This window comes from Phacochoerus africanus, chromosome X (assembly GCF_016906955.1).
Source record: "Phacochoerus africanus isolate WHEZ1 chromosome X, ROS_Pafr_v1, whole genome shotgun sequence".
In the NCBI taxonomy this organism is placed as follows: Eukaryota; Metazoa; Chordata; class Mammalia; order Artiodactyla; family Suidae; genus Phacochoerus; species Phacochoerus africanus.
The window spans coordinates 71266764-71286029 of NC_062560.1; the positions used below are offsets into that span (position 1 = coordinate 71266764).

The 19266-nt window shown below is 35.3% G+C and overlaps 1 protein-coding gene across 3 annotated transcripts in view; it reads right to left on the minus strand.

The window, feature by feature from the left end:
• RPS6KA6 (ribosomal protein S6 kinase A6) overlaps positions 1 to 19266 on the minus strand; it is a 174477-nt gene that overhangs the window by 123566 nt on the left and 31645 nt on the right. For all 3 annotated transcript variants that reach the window (XM_047765584.1, XM_047765586.1, XM_047765585.1), the window contains exon 2: positions 16125 to 16184. In XM_047765584.1, the coding sequence (XP_047621540.1) occupies positions 16125 to 16184 (60 nt within the window). The remainder of the gene's footprint in view (positions 1 to 16124; positions 16185 to 19266) is intronic.

Below are 19266 nucleotides of genomic sequence, written 5' to 3' on the forward strand. Positions count from 1 at the left end.
ACACCATTAAACTCCTGGAAGAGAACATTGGCAAAACATTCTCTGACATCAACTTCATGAATATTTTCTCAGGTCATTCTCCCAAGGTAACAAAAATTTGAGCAAAAATAAACCAATGGGACCTAATCAAACTGACAAGCTTTGGCACAGCAAAGGAATCCAAAAAGAAAAGAAAAAGACAACTTACAGAATGGGAGAAAATAGTTTCAAAGGATGCTAATGACAAGGGCTTAATTTCTAGGATATACATGCAACTTATACAACTCAACAGCAAAAAGCCAACTACCCAACAGAAAAATGGGCAAAAGATCTGAATAGACATTTCCCCAAGGAAGATATACAGATGGCCAACAAGCACATGAGAAAATGCTCAACATCCCTGATTATTAGAGAAATGCAAATCAAAACTACCATGAGATACCACCTCACACCAGTCAGAATGGCCATCATGAATAAGTCCACAAATAACAAATGCTGGAGGGGGTGTGGAGAAAAGCAAACTCTCCTGCACTGTTGGTGGGAATGCAAGCTGATACAACCCCTATGGAGAACAGTATGGAGGCACCCTAGAAATGTATACATAGAACTACCATATGACCCAGGAATCCTACTCTTGGGCATAAATCGGGACAAAACTTGCCTTAAAAAAGACACATGTCCCCACATGTTCATTGCAGCTCTAATCACAATAGCCAAGAGCTGGAAACTACCCAAATGTCCATCAACAGATGATTGGATTAGGAAGATGTGGTATATATAAACAATGGAATACTACTCAGCCATAAAGAAGAACGACATAATGCCATTTGTTGCTATATGGATGGAACAAGAGACCCTCATCCGGAGTGACATAAGTGAGAAAGAAAAAGATAAAGACTATATGATATCACTTATAAATGGAATCTAATATACAGCACAAATGAACGTTTCCACAGAAAAGAAAATCATAGACTGGGAGAACAGACTTGTGGCTGCCCAAGGGGAGAGGGAGGGAGTGGGAGGGATCGGGAGCTTGGGGTTAAGGGATGCAAACTATTGCTCTTGAGTGGATTTACAATGAGATCCTGCTGTGTTTCCTTGAGAACTATGTCTAGATACTTACATCAAAACACAACAATGGGAGGAAAAAATATGTATACATGTCTGTGTAACTTGGTCCGCATGCTGTACAGGGGAAATCAAAATAAATAAATAAAAAATAAATAAATAATTAAATAAAAGGGTGTTTTGAAAATAAGGCAAAGAAACCCTCAAAATTAAAATTACTTTTTTTAAAAAAGAGAAAATAAAATTGCATAATTTATTTAAACATAAAACGGAAATATGGAAATGGGAGATTCATTCTAAATAATAGAATTACCTCAATTTTGAATAGAACTGACTTCGTGATGACAATATATCTAAATTTGATAATATAAGCATTTTCCCTTAGAGTGTGAAGAATATAAACATGTTACCAGATTATTTGATTGATATTTTTATTACACTGTGTTGTACTCAACACAAATGAAGGGCATAATGACCCCAGAATCTGTAGTTTTAAAAAAATGCTGATATTAACCTACTGGTTGTCCATCTGCCTTTTATAGACATATATTCCTAGGCAAACAAATATATTGTACCATATTACTAAATTATGGCTAGTTTGTCTTTAAGTATACATTAGTTTACAATGCCCTAGTTCCAAATAAAAATTACTTATGAATAAATATTCATTTAATATAGATGTTTGAGTTCCACCCTCAAGATTATGGTCATTAGAACTAGGATGGGGTATAGGCATATATGTATTTTTTAAAACATTCCCAAATGATTCTCATTCATAGTAAGAAGTGGAAAACATTGTTTAGGTGTTTCTAAGATATACAGATTTATTTACATAGATATGCATACGAATACATACATACACACCCATAAATGGCTAAATATTACAGAAGTGCTTTATTATTTGTATGCCACTATTTTGTAGTGTCCAATTATCCAATACACTTCCATGCTATCACTTCTAATATTGGTCTTATTTCATCTGCTCCCCACCCACTCCATTCTTATCTACTGCCTAATATTTCTCAGCTTCTCCAAGTCTGTACTTACTGATGCTTACTATTAAAGTGTTCCTTTTTTCCTCATCTGCACTGCTCTTTGCTTCCTCCACCTTGCTTTCTTCTGGTTCTACACGATTCTGTAAGCTTGACAGCAGTAGAAATCTAGCTCACGATAAGGTGGTAATGTTTTCCTAAGAGTGAATCATCTTCTAAGAATTTTTCCTATCCTGGTATAATAAAATTGTGATATATCACATTATCTTCTCATAATATACCCTTTTCTCTGTACTTAACCACTCATTCAAAAAAAATCAACAACATTCATGAAGCACATGCTATTTATTAGGCACTATACTACACACTGGGGATAGAGAGATGAAATGTAGACTTGAGGATAGCAAACCTTGTCAGAAATACCACATCCCTTAATAAAGTAAGAAGGAATATGATAAATTATGGACTGAAATGTGTCCTCTCAAATTCATATGCTGCAGTCCTAACCCATAGTACTTCAGAATGGGACTGTATTTGGAAATAGGACCTTTAAAGAGGTAATTGAGGTAACATTAGGTCAATAGGGTGGGCCCTAATCTAATATGACTGGTGTTTTTATAAGAAGAAGAGATCAAGGCACAGACGCATGCAGAGGAAAAACAATGTGAAGGCACAGGGAAAAGACAGCCATCTACAAGTCAAGCAGAGAGGCCTCAGAAGAAACCAACCCTGCCAACACCTTTACCTTGGACTTCTAGCCTCTAGAATTGTGAGAAAACAAATCTGTTATTTAAGTTACCTAGGATATGGCAGTTAGTTATGGCAGCCCCAGCAAACTTAAACACAGTACCTAATCATAGTCAATCTGTGTTGCTACTGTAAAATTAAGATTCAATAACTTTGAAATAGGGACTACTATTCTTTCCAACATCAAATGACAAAGTTGAGGCAAGAAGAATTATGAGTTAGTTTTATTTTAGCTTGGGGGGAGACTTCATATTAATTATCAAAAAACAAAAAAAAAAAAATACGTGGGCTCAACCACAATGAAACTCATATGCTCTGACCTCAACAATCTATGATCATCTTTTCAATTTAGGGAGCCAACAATGGTGTAACACTGGAAAAACATACTGATAAAGTACAAGATGAATTACCAAATACACCACTGCTCCATTTTTTGACAAGTGAATTGACTAGGAGGAAGAAATCACCTGTTAATCAGAAGGAGAATAAGCTAATAACAATCTATTAGGAAGACGTGCTATATAACTCTATTACAAAAGTTTCACAGGACTGTGGAACAGAGGGAGCATAGATACCACCAGAAAACATGTCGAAACAAAAGAAGAGGGATTTATAAAGCTAAATTTTTGTTTTTTTATGTAATAATTCATCTGTTCAAAACATTTACTTTATTTGTGGGTATGTAGGCGAGTTTAATCACTCTGAAATTCCATGGAGCACTTAAATTACAAATTTGTTAATACATACATGCAGATATCTGGAAAAGCATCTTGAGGTACCCTTCTCATGCAGTGTAATCCAGAATCACTGAAAACCAAGCCAAATATCAGCACACTTTGAAAGAAGGCTAACAGGAGTTCCTGTCGTGGCGCAGTGGTTAACAAATCCGACTGGGAACCATGAGGTTGCAGGTTCGATCGCTGGCCTTGCTCAGTGGGTTACGGATCCAGCATTGCCGTGAGCTGTGGTGTAGGTTGCAGATGCGGCTCGGATCCTGCGTTGCTGTGGTTCTGGCGCATGCCAGTGGCTAGAGCTCCAATTCAACCCATAGCCTGGGAATTTCCATATGCCACATGAGCGGCTCAAGTAAAGGCAAAAAGGCAAAAATACAAAAAAAAAAAGACAGAAGGCTAACATAACAGTAATAACACTGCAAATATCAAAACACCACTAGGGTGAACTAAACACATCAAATGATATATACCTAGCAAAGTAACTGCATAATACTTAAGTTTTCAAAACTGCATCAATTTGTATTGATGACTGAAAAAACAAGAAGAGTGACAAACTAGTTCCCACTTGGGTCAGTTTATTATACTTATTAGACATTAGTTGCCTCATATATAAAACGGGAATAAAACCTGCCAAATCCATTTCTAGGTTATGAGAGTCAACTGAAAATTTTGAAAACCATGAAACACCTATAAAAAACTAAAGTTATTAAATTTAATTGCACTGTAAGTCTTTGTAGCCAATATGGTGCAGCATACAACCTCCCCTTATAGAGACTGTCCATGAACATTTAGTTGAACGATAATTGTTTATCTAAGAGTTTTGCGTATCAATAGTACAAGGGCCTGTTTTTACCCAGAGGTAAGTGAATAAAAAGCAAAAGCAAGTATCAGCTTTGAAAGGGAAGAAAAATATCTGAAGCACAGCAAAGCTAAACATCTATCAAACTGGAAAGACAAAGAGAGGAAGGAAAAGCATTCACCATATAGGAAGCAGGCTTTCCAAATTAAAATACTTTCTACTTATGTCCACACATAAATTTAAGTAAAACATACTTGTGAAAGTAATTTTCTAAAGGATTCTGAGAGATACATGTCAAGAATTGTTTCAAAATTAGAAATTTAGGGGGGAGTGGGAGGGATCGGGAGCTTGGGCTTATCAGACCCAACTTAGAATAGATTTACAAGGAGATCCCGCTGAATAGCATTGAGAACTTTGTCTAGATACTCATGTTGCAACAGAAGAAAGGGTGGGGGAAAAATGTAATTGTAATGTATACATGTAAGGATAACCTGACCCCCTTGCTGTACAGTGGGAAAATAAAAAAATAATAATAAAAAAAATTTAAAAAAAGTTATGAAATCAGTTTTGTTTTTTGAACATACATTTTCAGTTAAATGTAACATTTATATTTCTGAGTAATAAAAATATAAGTCATAAGTCCCTACTCTGATACCATGGGTTAAGAATCTGACTGCAGTGGCTTGGGTTGCATGGAGGTATGGATACCATCCCCAGCCCAGTGCAGTGAGTTAAAGGATCAAGCATTGCCTCTGCTGAGGCCGAGGTCACAGTTGCAGTTTGGATTCAGTCTCTGGCCTGGGAGCCTCCATATGCTGTGGGTGTGACCATAAAATGCACACACACACATACACACACATATTTAAATTTAGACGCTAAACTTATGGCTGAACATATACTAATGAAATCAACAAAAATCTAATAATTAGTCAATCTTTTTTAAAATTACTAAAATACTGGTAGCACTAAAAATATGTATATTATTTCAGGGAATAATAATCATCCATACAAACTTTAAATATAAATATAAATGGGCCATAAGCTGCCAAATATAAGACATCTATGCTTATTTTGACAACACAAAAAATTAACTCACACTGGACATCTACTAAAGAAGAATCATAACATATTTTCTTCTCATCTGGACAATGCTGGGAGAAGCATAGGACTAGGCAGTGAAATATGATTTCAGGTATCTTTTATCAGTGACTTGTTGCTTAATACTTACCAAATGTCAAGGCTGTCTTGAGAAATGAATCAATTCCTCATAACAAATCTAGACATACTAATATTGTATTAATTATATTCAACTTTTCTAAATCATATGCTAGATATACATAGAATGTGGGGAGTATTTTAATTTTTTGTTTTAATTTAAGAAAAGCAATCAAATGACTGTGAAAGCCTAAACCTACAATAACTGAGATGGACTAAACTAGTAACCTAAATCAGTCCAAAACAGAGGAGGAGACAAGATAGTGAAGTAGAAGGACTTGAGCTCACCTCCTCTGAGGAAAACACCAAAATCACAACTACCTACTGAACAACTATCAATAAAAAAGACTGGAAACTACCAAAAAATACATTCAACATCTTAAGACAAGGAAAAAGCCACAATAAAATTGTAGGAGGGGCACTTTAGCAATATAATGAAATGCTGTACTTGCTAGGTGGGCGACCCACAAACTGGAAAATAATTATATTGCAGAGGTTCTCCTAGAGGAGTGAGAGATCTGAGCCTGACATCAGGCTCCCCAACCTGGGGGAGTAGGAACAAAAGGGGAGCCGTCAGAGCATTTGGCTTTGAAGACCACTGGGGCTTTACTGAAGGAGCTCCACAAGACTCGGGAAAACAGAGTCCTGTACAAGGTCTCAAGCACACCAGAATGCAGGAAAAAAGCAGGGACTCCACATAAGCCTGGGCCATACTACCTATCTGCAAATCTTGGAGGAGGCAAGGGTTGGCTGTAGCTCACTGTGGGGGCAAAGACCTAAGGAATATTTTTTGGCATGAGCTCTCCTTGTAGGTTATCATTGAAACCTCATCCTATCCAAAAACTCGAGGATTTTGGTGCTGGGAAGCCAAAGGCCAAAAAACTAACAGGGTAGAACACAGCCCCATCCATCAGCAGATAGGCTTCCTAAAGTTATACCCAGTCCATACTTAGCCACCTCTAAAAATATCACTTGACATAGCCCTGCCTACCAGAAGTAAAAAATATCCAGCTCCCCCCACAAGTGGGCAGGCACCAGATCCTCCCACCAGGAATCATGCACAAGCCCCTGAACCAACCTCAAACAGAGGGCAGATACCTGAAGCAAGAGGAATTATGATCCTGCAGCCTACAGAACAGAGACCACAGACACAGAAAGTTAGATAAAATAAGACAGCAAAGAAATATGTTCCAGAAAAGGAACAAGATAAAACCTCAGAAGAACAACAAAGTAGGTGGAAACAGGCAATTTATCTGAAAAAGAATTTGGAGTAATGATAGTAAAGATAATCAAACAGCTCAGAAAAATAATGGAGGCCAAGACCGAAAAGACAGAAGAAATGTTTAATGAAGAATTAGAGGATTTAAAGAACAGAGATGAACAATATGATAATTGAAATTTAAAAAAAGAATAGAAGGGATTAATATCAGAATAAATGAGACAGAGGGAATAATGAGTAAGCTGGAAGACAGACTAGTGGAAATCAGTACTGTGGAACAAAATTTTTTAAAAAAATGAAAAGAAATGAGGACAGTCTTAGAGACCTCTGGAACAACATTAAACACACCAACAACATTCACACTTTAGGGGTCCCAGGAGGAGAAGAGAGAGGGAGGTGGCCTGAAAAAAATTTTTTTTGTCTTTTGTCTTTTTAGGGCCGCACCCACGGCATATGGAGGATCCCAGGCTAGGGGTCTAATTGGACCTATAGCCGCCGGCCTACACCACAGCCACAGCAATGCCAGATCTGAGGCTGTATCTGCCACCTACACTACAACTCATGGCAACACCAGATCCTTAACCCACTGAGCAAAGCCAGGGATCGAACCCACAACCTCATGGTTCTGAGTTGGATTCATTTCTGCTGTACCTTGACAGGAATTCCATGCAAAAATATTTTAAGAGATAATAGCTGAACAATTCCCTAACATGAGAAAGGAAATACTGAAGTCCAGATAGTGCAGTGAGTCCTATACAGGATAAATCCAAGGAGGAACACAATGAGACACATATTGATCAAATTGATAAAAATTAAAGACAAAGAGAAAATATTTAAAGCAACTAGGGAAAAGTAACAAATAACATACAAAGGAACCCCCAAAACAGTTATCAGGTGATTTTTCAGCAGAAATTATGCAGGCCAGAAGGGAGTGGCCTGATATACTTAAAGTGATGAAAGGTAAAAATCTACAGCCAATAACACTCTATCCATCAAGGCTCTCATTAAGACTGGATGGAGAAAGCAAAGCTTTACAGACAGCAAAGGTAAGAGAACTCAGCAGCACCAAACCAGCTTTATAACAAATGGTAATGGAACTTCTCTATGTGGAAAAGAAAAACAACACAACTAGAAATAAGAAAACAAATGAGAAAGCTCACCAGTGAATGTAAATATTCAGTAAAGGTATGAAATCATCCATACAAAAACATGGTTATCAAAATAAGCAATCATTAGGAGAGGAAAATACAAATGCAGGATACTGAATGTTCATTTGCTATTAAGAGAACAGTTACCTGACACAATCTTGTTTATATATATAGACTGCTATATTAAAATGTAATGGGAACTGCAAACCAAAAAACTACTATAGAGACACTCACAAAAAAGAGAGAGTAATTCAAATGCATTATGAAAGATTATCAAATCACAAGAGAAGAAAACAAAAGAGGACAGGAAGAAAAAAAACTATAAAAACATATCCTAATCAGTTAACAAAATGTCAATAAGAACATATATTGAAAAATCAATGTAATGGATTAAATGCTCCAATCAAAAGACACAAACTGGCTGAATGGATTAAAAAAACAAGACCTGTATATATGCTAAAAGACCCACTTCAGATCTAGAGACACATACAGAAAAAGGTATTCCATGAAAATGGAAATTGAAAGAAAGCTGGAGTAGCAATACTTACATTAGAGAAAACTGACTTTAAAATAATGTCTGTTACAAGAGACAAAGGACACTACATAATGATCAAGGAATCCAAACAAGAAGCTATAGCAATTTTAAATACATATGTACCCAATATAGGAGCACCTCAACAAATAAGGAAATTGCTAACAGCCATAAAAAAAGAAATTGACAGCAACACAATAATAGTGGGGACTTTAACATCCCCACTTAGATCAACTGACAGATCATCCCAAAAGAAAATCAATGAAGAAATACAGGCCTTAAATGACACATTAGACCAGATGTACTTAATTGATATTTATAGAATATTCCATCCAAAAGCAGCAAAATACATATTTGTCTCAGGTGCACCTGGAACAATCTCCAGAACAGAGCACATGCTGGGCTACAGAGCAATCCTCAGTAAATTCTAGCAAATTTAAATTATACCAAACATCTTTTCCAACCACAATGCTACGAGGATAGAAATCAAATATAAGAGAAAAAAAAAAACAGTAAAAAAATGCAAACATGTGGAGGCTAAATGATACGCCACTAAACAACCAATGGATTACTCAAGAAATGAGAGAGGAATCAAAAAATACCTAGAGACAAATGAAAATGAAAATATGATGATCCACAACCTATGGGACACAGCAATTCTCAGAGGGAAGTTTATAGCAATACAATGTCACCTCAGGAAACAAGAAAAATCCCAAATAAACAACCTAAACTTAAACCTAAAGCAACTAGAGAAAAAAGAACAAACAAAGCCCCAAGCTAGCAAAAGGAAAGAAATCATAAAGACAGAGCAGAAATAAATGAGACAGAGATGAAGATAATAATAGAGAAAATCAATGAAACTAGAAGCTGGTTTTTAAAAATATAAACAAAATTGATAAAACATCTGAATCCACAAAAATACAAAGGATCATAAGAGACTACAATGAGCGTATATATGACAATAAAATGGACAACCTAGAAGAAATGGACAAATTCTTGGAAAGGTACCATCTTCCAAGACTGATCCAGGAAGAAATAGAAAATATGACAGACTAATCACAAGTAATGAAATCGAAACTGTGATTTTAAAATGTCCACCAAACAACAACAAACATTTAAAATGTCCAGCACCAGATGGCTTCACAGGCAAATTTTACCAAAAATTTAGAGAAGAGCTGACAACCACCTTTCTGAAACTATTCCAAAAATTTGCAGAGGAATAACCAAATCTGAACTTATTCTATGAGGCCATCATCATCTTGATACCAAAACCATACAAAGATACCACAAAAGAAGAAAATTACAAGCCAATGTCAATGGTGAAAACAAGACAAAATTCCTCAATAAAATACTAGCAAACCAAATGCAACAATACATTAAAAGATGCATACACCATGAACAAGTGGGATTTATCCCAGGGATAATGATACAAGGATTTCTCAATATCCATAAATCAATCAGTGTGATACACTACATTAATAAACCAAAGGGTAAAAATCATATGATCATCTCAATAGACTCATAGAAAGCTTCTGACAATTTTCAACACCCATTTATGATTTAAAAAAAAAAAAAACTCTCCAGAAAGTGGACATAGAGGGAACCTACCTCAATAAAGACAATATATGACAGACCCACAGCTAATATCATTCTCAATAGTGAAAAGCTGAAAGTATTTACTCTAAGTTCAGGAACAATACAATACAACATAGTGAAAAGATGAAAGTACTTACTCTAAGATCAGGAACAATACAATTCATTCTTGTCATTTTTATTCAACATAGTTTTGGAAGTCCTCACCACAGCAATCAGAGAAGAAAATGAAATAAAAGGAATCCAAATTGGAAAAGTAGTAAACTATCACTGTTTGCAGACAGCATGATACTATACATAGAAAATCCTGAAAACACTACAAGAAAACTATTACAACTCATCAATGAATTCAATAAAGTTGCAGGATACAAAACTAATGTACAGAAATCTCTTGCATTTCTATATACTAACAACAAAAGATCAAAGAGTAAAATTAAGGAAATAATCACATTTACCAACACATCAAAAAAAAATAAAATAAAATACCTAGGAATAAACCTAACTATGGAGGCAAAACAGCTATATTCTGAACACTATAAGATGCTGATGAAAGACATCAATGATGCCACAAACGAATGAAAATACATACCTGGTTCTTGGATTGGAAGAATCAATACTGTCAAAATGACTATACTACCCAAGGCAATCTACAGATTCAATGCAATTCCTATCAAATTACCAATGGCATTTTTCACAGACTGGAACAATTTTAAAATTTGTATGGAAACACAAAAGACACCAAACACACAAAGCAATTCTGAGAAAGAAAAATGGAGCTGGAGGAATCAGGCTCCCTGACTTCAGACTATACTGAAAAGCTATAGTCAAAACAGCATTGTACTCGGGAGTTCCTGTTGTGGCACAGCGGAAATGAATCCAACTAGTATCCACAAGGATGCAGATTTGATCTCTGGCCTTGTTCAGGGGGTCAGCAATTGACCACTGCCTTGAGACATGATGTAGGTCACAGATGCAGCTTGGATCACAGGTTGCTGTGGCTGTGGCATAGGCTGGTGGCTACAGCTCCAATTTGACCCCTAGCCTGAGATCTACCACAGGCCATGGGTGCAGCCCTAAAAAACAAACAAACAAATAAAAAAAACCAAGCAGCATTGTACTGGAGCTCCCGCTGTGGTGCAATGGGACTAGCAGCATATTAGGAGCACTGGGACACAGGTTTGATCCCCAGCCTGGCACAGTGAGTTAAGGATCTGGTGCTGCCTCAGCTGCAACTTAGTTCACAGCTTGGCTCAGATCTGATCCCAGGCCAGGAGCTCTGTATGCCGTGGGGCAGCCAAAAAACAAACAAACAAACAAAACAAAAAAAACGAACAAACAAAAACAAAACAAAACAAAAACACCAAAAAACAAAAATGAAAACAAAAAACCAGCATTGAACTGACACAAAAACAAAAATGAAGATTAATGGAACAGGAGAGAAAGCCCAGAAATAAACCTTTGCACTATGGTCAATTAATCTATGACAAAGGATGCAAGAATATACAATGCAGAAAAGACAGTCTGTTCAATAACTGGTGATGGGGAATATGGAAAGCTATATTTAATAGCATGAAATTAGAATATTCTCTAACACCATATAAAAAACTCTCAAAATGGATTAAAGACTTAAATGTAAGACTGAATACTATAAAACTCTTAGAGGAAAACATGCAGAACACTGTTTGACATAAATCACAGCAAAAATATTTTGGACTCACTTCCTAGAGCAATGAAAATAAAAACAAAAATCAACAAATGGGACCTTAATTAAACTTAAAAGTTTTTTGCACAACAAAGGAGACCATAAACAAAATGAAAAGACAACCTACAGAGGGGAGACTATAGTTCCAAACAAAGTGACAAAGGATTAATTTCCAAAATATACAAACAGCTCATGCAGTTCAATATAAAAATCCATACAAACCAATGAAAAAATGGGCAAAGGATATAAACACTTCTTCAAAGAAGACAGACAGATGGCCAAAGAGCACCTAAAAAGATGTTCAACATTTATAGTTATTAGAGAAATGAAAGTCAAAACTACAGTGAGATATCGACCACTCCAGTCAAAATGTCCATCATCCAAAAGTCTGCAAATAAATGCTGGAGAGGGCATGGAGAAATGGGAACCCACCTACAGTATTGGTGGGAATGTAGATTGGTACAACTAATATGGAGAAGAATATGGAGGTTCCTTAAAAAAACTACAAATAGGAGTTTGATGGTGTCCTGTCGTATATTTAAGTCTTTCAGCCATTTTGAGTTTATTTTGGTGCATGGTGTGAGGGTGTGTTCTACTTTCATTGCTTTGCAGGCAGCTGTCCAGGTTTCCCAGCAATGCTTGCTGAATAGACTTTTCTTTTTCCCATTTTATGTTCTTGCCTCCCTTGTCAAAGATTAATTGACCATAGGTGTCAGGGTTTATTTCCGGGTTCTCTATTCTGTTCCATTGGTCTGTCTGTATGTTTTGATACCAGTACCACACTGTTTTGATGACTGTGGCTTTGTAGTATTTCTTGAAGTCTGGGAGAGTTATGCCTGGACATGGAAACAACCCAAATGTCCATCAACAGATGATTGGATTCGGAAGAGGTGGTATATATACACAATGGAATACTACTCAGCCATAAAAAAGAATGACATCATGCCATTTGCAGCAACATGGATGGAACTAGAGAATCTCAACCTGAGTGAAAGGAGCCAGAAAGACAAAGACAAATACCATATGATATCACTTATAACTGAAATCGAATATCCAGCACAAATGAACATCTCCTCAGAAAAGAAAATCATGGACTTGGAGAAAAGACTTGTGGCTGCCTGATGGGAGGGGGAGGGAGTGGGAGGGATCAGGAACTTGGGCTTATCAGACACAACTTAGAATAGATTTACAAGGAGATCCTGCTGAATAGCATTGAGAACTTTGTCTAGATACTCATGTTGCAACAGAAGAAAGGCTGGGGGAAAAATGTAATTGTAATGTATACATGTAAGGATAACTTGATCCCCTTGCTGTACAGTGGGAAAATAAAAAATAAAAAAAATAAAAATTACAAATAGGAGTTCTCTGGTGGCTCAGCAAGTTAAGCATCTGACACTGTCACTGCTATGGCTCTGGTTACTACTGTGGTGTGGGTTTGATACCTGGCCTGTGAACTTTTGTATGCTGCAGGCATGGCAAAAAAAAAATAAGAAAAAAATTTAATAAATTTAAAAAATAATAAAACCTATTTAAAAAAACTAAAAATGGAATTACCATATGACCTAGAAATCCCGATCCTGGGCATGTATCTAAAGAAAACCATAGTTTGAAAAGATACTTGCAGTCCAATGTCCACTGCAGCACTTTTTACAATAGCCAAGACACAGAAGCAACCTAAATGTCCATCAACAGAGGAATAGATGAAGAAGATGTGGTACATATATACAATAAAATATTACTTAGCCATAAAAAATAACAATATAATGCCATTTGCAGCAACATAGATGGACCTAGAGATTATCAAACTAAGTGAAGTCATACAGAGAAAGATATCAGTTATATATATATATGTGGAATCTAAAAAATGATAGAAATGAATTTATTTACAAAAGAGACTCACAGACTTCAAAAATAAACCTATGGTTACTAAAGGGGAATGAATGGTGGAAGGAATAAATTAGGAGTTTGAGATTAATATATACACACTACTATACATAAAATAGATATCAGTGAGGACCTACTGTATAGCACAGGGAACTCTACTAAATATTCCATAATAACCTATGTGGGAAAGAATGAAAAAAATGTATATATATATATATATATATATATATATATATATATATGTATATATATAACTCAATCACTTTGTTGTACACCTGAAACAAACACAACATTGTAAATCAACCATACTCCAATATAAAATAAAAATTAAAAAATCAATCATAGAACAGCATCAAGCTATATAGGCAATACCTAAATTCAAATTTAAATAAAACTGTTTAAAGAATCTACACTCTATGGGCAGTCTCTACAGTCCACTATTATTTTTTAAAAAGCAGCCAACCAAAAAAATTTTAAAAATCCACACACAGCTGCCAGCATCCATCACATTGGAATAGGCAGCCACAACAAAAAAATAATTCTATTTATGAAAATATTAAAAATTTTAATAATTTAATAATAAATTTATACGGTGTTTCCTATCACACATATCATTTAATTGACACAAAACAAATATCTGAACTATCACACAACAAAAGTACATAATGATTTAAACCCAGGTCACATCTTAAATCAAATCCTTGGACATGGTTTCTAGGTTCTTTATTCTCTAAAATTTTAGATGCTCCTTTCTAGCCACTGAAGTTGACTGCCTAGTGTAAATCACATATAGCACTGTACATTTTTACTGTCTTTCTATTAAAACTGGATTTCTTGAATATTTTACATTAAAATTAGAAAGGAAAATATTTGACAATAACTCTGCATACATGTCAAAGTATTTTTATTGTCTACACATGAACACATATATACATATATACACACACATTTTTCTCTTCCTCCTGTGTGCAGGGCATGGTATTTCCTTGGTTAATTTATTAACACTAAAACACATCCTTCCCCAATGCCTCTGTATTTCCTTACACTCTTTTCATTTTTTTTTTTTTCCAAGGCTGCACCTGTGGCATATGGAAGTTCCCAGGCTAGGGGTTGAATCCAAGCTACAGTTGCCAGCCTACACCACTGCCATGGCAACACTGGATCCAAGCCACATCCACAACCTATGTCACAGCTTGAGGCAACGCCAGATTATTTAACCCACTGAGTGAGGCCAGGATTGAACCCGCATCCTCATAGATACAAGTCAAATTCTTAACTTGCTGAGACACAATGGGAACTTCCTGTATTTCCTTACACTCTTTACTATGCCTTAGTTCATATGATCTATGGATAAAGGTCTAGATGACTTTGACAGTTTACATTTAACTACACTCAAAATTAACATAAAAATTATTAAGTAAATTACAAAAGTAAAATGACATTTTACCTCCCATCTTTTAAATCAAAACAGATTATTATTACATCATCAGTATCTGACAGAAAGTTGATTTTTACATGCAGCATTTCAAAGCAGAGTCTTAGACAAACTCAATTTAAAGCTTTCTGCTGGTTCTTATCTGAGAAAAATTCATTTATAAACCAGTTTCGGAGGAAAAAAGACATGAAAGTTGATTTTATCCAAAGAAAAATACAAGAATAGTGCCTTCCTTATTTTCCACTTTCTTGAGTCTACACAATACACAGCTGCCCTAAGATGAGGCACATTGGGTCATTAAGCCTTGATTCTGCTACTTGTTAGTCTTATGGCCTAGTATATAAATCATAACCTCTACAGGTCTCAGCAATTTATCTATACAATGAGGATATTACAGAATACTATCACTGAAGTTCCTTCAATCTTTAAAAAAATATAATTCTATGAAAATATCTACAGAAATGACAATCAAAGTAACATCATCAGCAGGGATGTCTACTTCAGTCAGACTCTCCCTAAAATCTCAAAAACACTCTTCTGTATAACTAGATTTTATAAAATGAGAGACTAGGATTACAATAGCAAAGCAATCTTTAAAACTAGCTAGAAATTCCTGAAATAATTTACATGCAATCCTTTTTGAAAGCCAGGAAATAGATTAAAATGACCTCAGGTTTCTTTTTAGTTAAATATTTTCTCGTTAGATTTTCTTTCTCCTCTAAAGTTGAAAGCAATCTTATTTAATTCAGAGGATTCTGTATTTAAATGATCCAGTTACTCATACACTGACAATAAAAATTTCATCCATTACACTTAAAATGGGTTAATTTCATGGCATGCAAATTATACCACAATAAAATTGGTTTCTTCTTTTTAAGTAAAAAACTATATGTATAAGAATTTATGGCAGGAAAATCTGTCCCATAGTTTGAACTGTTGCCATTTTTTAATAATTGGCTTTGCTTATTAACTTACCTGTATACATTTCTTTAGCTGATAGAAGATTTCCTCCTTTCCTATTATTCTCCTTCCTTATATTCCAAAAATGTAGGTTAATAAGTTAACGTGAGAACTTACTTGGCAAGAATCTGCTTCTCCCTCTTCCATTGGCTCATCAACCATTTTAAGACCATTCACCTGAAAAATATTGTTCAAAAGCTGAAGTCCAAGAATACTAAAACAAAAGCAATAACTAAGAAAAATATAACCCTAGGTACTGCCTTTCACAATTTAACAAGATCCACACTTACTGAAACACAAAAGGACAGAGGACACATAGAAGGTACTTAGAAAAGGAACATTATTAATATGGTTCTCAGGTTGTCTTTGAGAATCCTTGAATTTCAAAGCTGTGGGTTTCATATTGTTTAGAGCTATGGTATGATTAATGAGTGTATACTAAACATATGACCTGCATACTTTCATTAGAACCACTCCCAACCAAATATTTATGAAACAGGAAAAATGCCACAGAAGAAATTTATTTTGGGGATATAGTCAAAGCAAATTATGATGTAAAGAGTTTTATATAACTGCACTGTTATGATTCCTTTCCTCTCATTAAGTTCAATCAAATTTTGAGTTATTCTACAGAAGAAATAGTAAACTATGTGAGGAAAATGTAAGTGACCATGGAAACAAAATTACTTCAGCACACAAAGCTTAGTGGGTAATAATACTCTTCAAGCAATACTTTAGGAAAGAGTAAGTGTAGAGAACTTAGATCTCACGTTCTGCAACCGTGGCCCACAGGCCAAATCTGGCCCACTGCTTCTGTAAATAAAAAATTTACTGGAACACAGACACATCCATTTGTTTCCATATTATCTATGGCTACTTTGTAACTTCAACAGCAGGAAAAAAAGCCCAAAATATAGACTATTTGGTCCTTTACAGAAAAAAAAAATCTCCCAACCATTGACCTTAGATGTTTGAAAATTACAAGGTAGTCTTAAAAAATAAATTCACCACTTCTATTTATTTTTTTTAATTTTTAAAAGGAAAGAGAGAAGAAAAAAGTAAAATAAAAAAATAGAGCTTCTGTTGATGGCCAAGATTGAATAAAACAATATTTCCTCTGAATATTAACTAAAAACTCTGGACAAAATACAAAAAACAACCAACTAAGGACTCTGAAAATTAAATAACAACAAGAAAATTAGGAAAGGAGAACAAAATTTTAGTAATATCTAGTACTGCAGTGAGTTTCTTGGGTATATTTTCCACCTTTATCCCTTGATTTTGACTCAGGGAGATACTGTCATGGAGCTCCTACACAAACAAAATTTCCAAAAGAAGTCCCACTTTCCAAACAGAGGACCAGAAAAAAAAGAGCATAAAGAGAAGCCCAGTTTTTCCTTTTTCCTCACTTTTTTCCTTTTTTTTTTTTTAACTGCCACTCCTACTCCCAGGCAACCCCCATTTAAAAGAAAACCTCTCTCTCTGGTGGAAGGAAACAGAAAAAGAGGCCATATAAGAATAGTGTGGGGGAATATCTGTGTTTTGTTTTTTGTTTCTTTTTTTACTCTCTCCTTCACTCCACCCCAACAGGCATCCCCTAGTGCAAAGCTACAGAACAGCATGAAAGGCTAAGACTCTGAGAGAAACTCAAATTTCTGGTCTGAGGTATAAGAATAAAAGACCCTAGGAACTGAATAATTCACAGAAGATACCATAGAGAAGACAAAAAGGGTAAAGGAGATCCCCTAATTCTATATAGAACAGACACCAGTCCTGGTCTCAACAACAAACACCACGTGTGTGGAAAGAATAAAAGAAGTCTAACAGAGGCTTTGAAAACTGAACTGCAATATCAATCACTGCTCAAATCTCAGACTAAGCACTGAGGTGCTGACCAAAACACTCTAAAAACATAATTAACATTGGAACTATCATCCAGAGATGGTAAGATAAAACTTGGGAGTCTGAACCTAACCACATAGACTGCTGAAACAATCAAAATCAACAAGTATCAAGTCCAGGATTACTCCAATATTGAAATATCTGACAAGGACTTTAAGCAGCTATTATAGCTATGTTCTTTTGGGTAAAAATAAATACACTTGAATGGTAGAGAAAAAGAAACTATAAAAATAATCAAATGTAAATAACCTTAGAACTAAAAACTATATGAAAAAAATATTGGATGGGCTCAGTGAACGAATGGAGATGGCAGAAGAAATAGAAAACTTTGAGAGATCAAGAGAAATTAACCATATGAAGAAGAGAATGAAAATGATTAAAAGCAAATGAATAGAGCCTCAGAGACATGTGGGACAGTATCAGAAGATCTAAAATCTATATTATTAACATCATAGAAAAAAGAGAAGTACAGAAAAAATTAAATGAATAATGACAATTCCATTCATATAAAGTGTTAAGAGGAAAGTCTGTAGAGACAAAGTAAAATAGTGGTTTCTTAGGGTTGTGGAATGGGGAAACTGGGGTGATAGCTAACGAGTAAAAAATTTCTTTTTGATGTGACAAAAAAAGTTATAAATTTGGCTGTGGTGACAGTTGTACATATCTGTAAATACTGTATACTAAAAAACACTTGGTAGTACACTTAAAATGGGTGAATCATGTGGTATGTGAATTATGTTTCAGCAAAGCTGTTTTTAAAACATGGCTGAGAATTTCCCAAATTTGGAGAAAGTTAATAATTTACACTTTCAAGAAGCTCCATGAAACCCAAAAAGGATAAAATTAAAAAAAGCCACTTTAAGACATATCTTAATTACTTTAAATCAAAAAGAAATGGGGAAGAAATCTTGAAATCAGTGAAAGAAAAACACATTACATAGACAAAATTCAGTAATTGCAGATTTCTTTCTTTTTTTATCATTTGTCCTTTTAGGGCCACACCCACAGCATACAGAGGTTCTGAAGGCTAGGGGTCTAATTGGAGCTGTTGCTACCGGCCTACACCAGAGCCACAGCAACACCAGATCCGAGCCGCGTCTGCAACCTACACCACAGCTCATGGCAACACCAGATCCTTAACCCACTGAGCGAGGTCAGGGATTGAACCCGCAACCTCATGGTTCCTAGTCAGATTTGTTTCCGCTGCACCACGACAGGAACTCCAGTAATTGCAGATTTCTTATGAGAAATCATGGAGGTCAGAAAACAACAGAAGAATATTTACCTGAGATAAATGGAAACATATTACCACAAAAATCATTTAGAATGTATATAGCAACTTTGTTCATAACTGTTT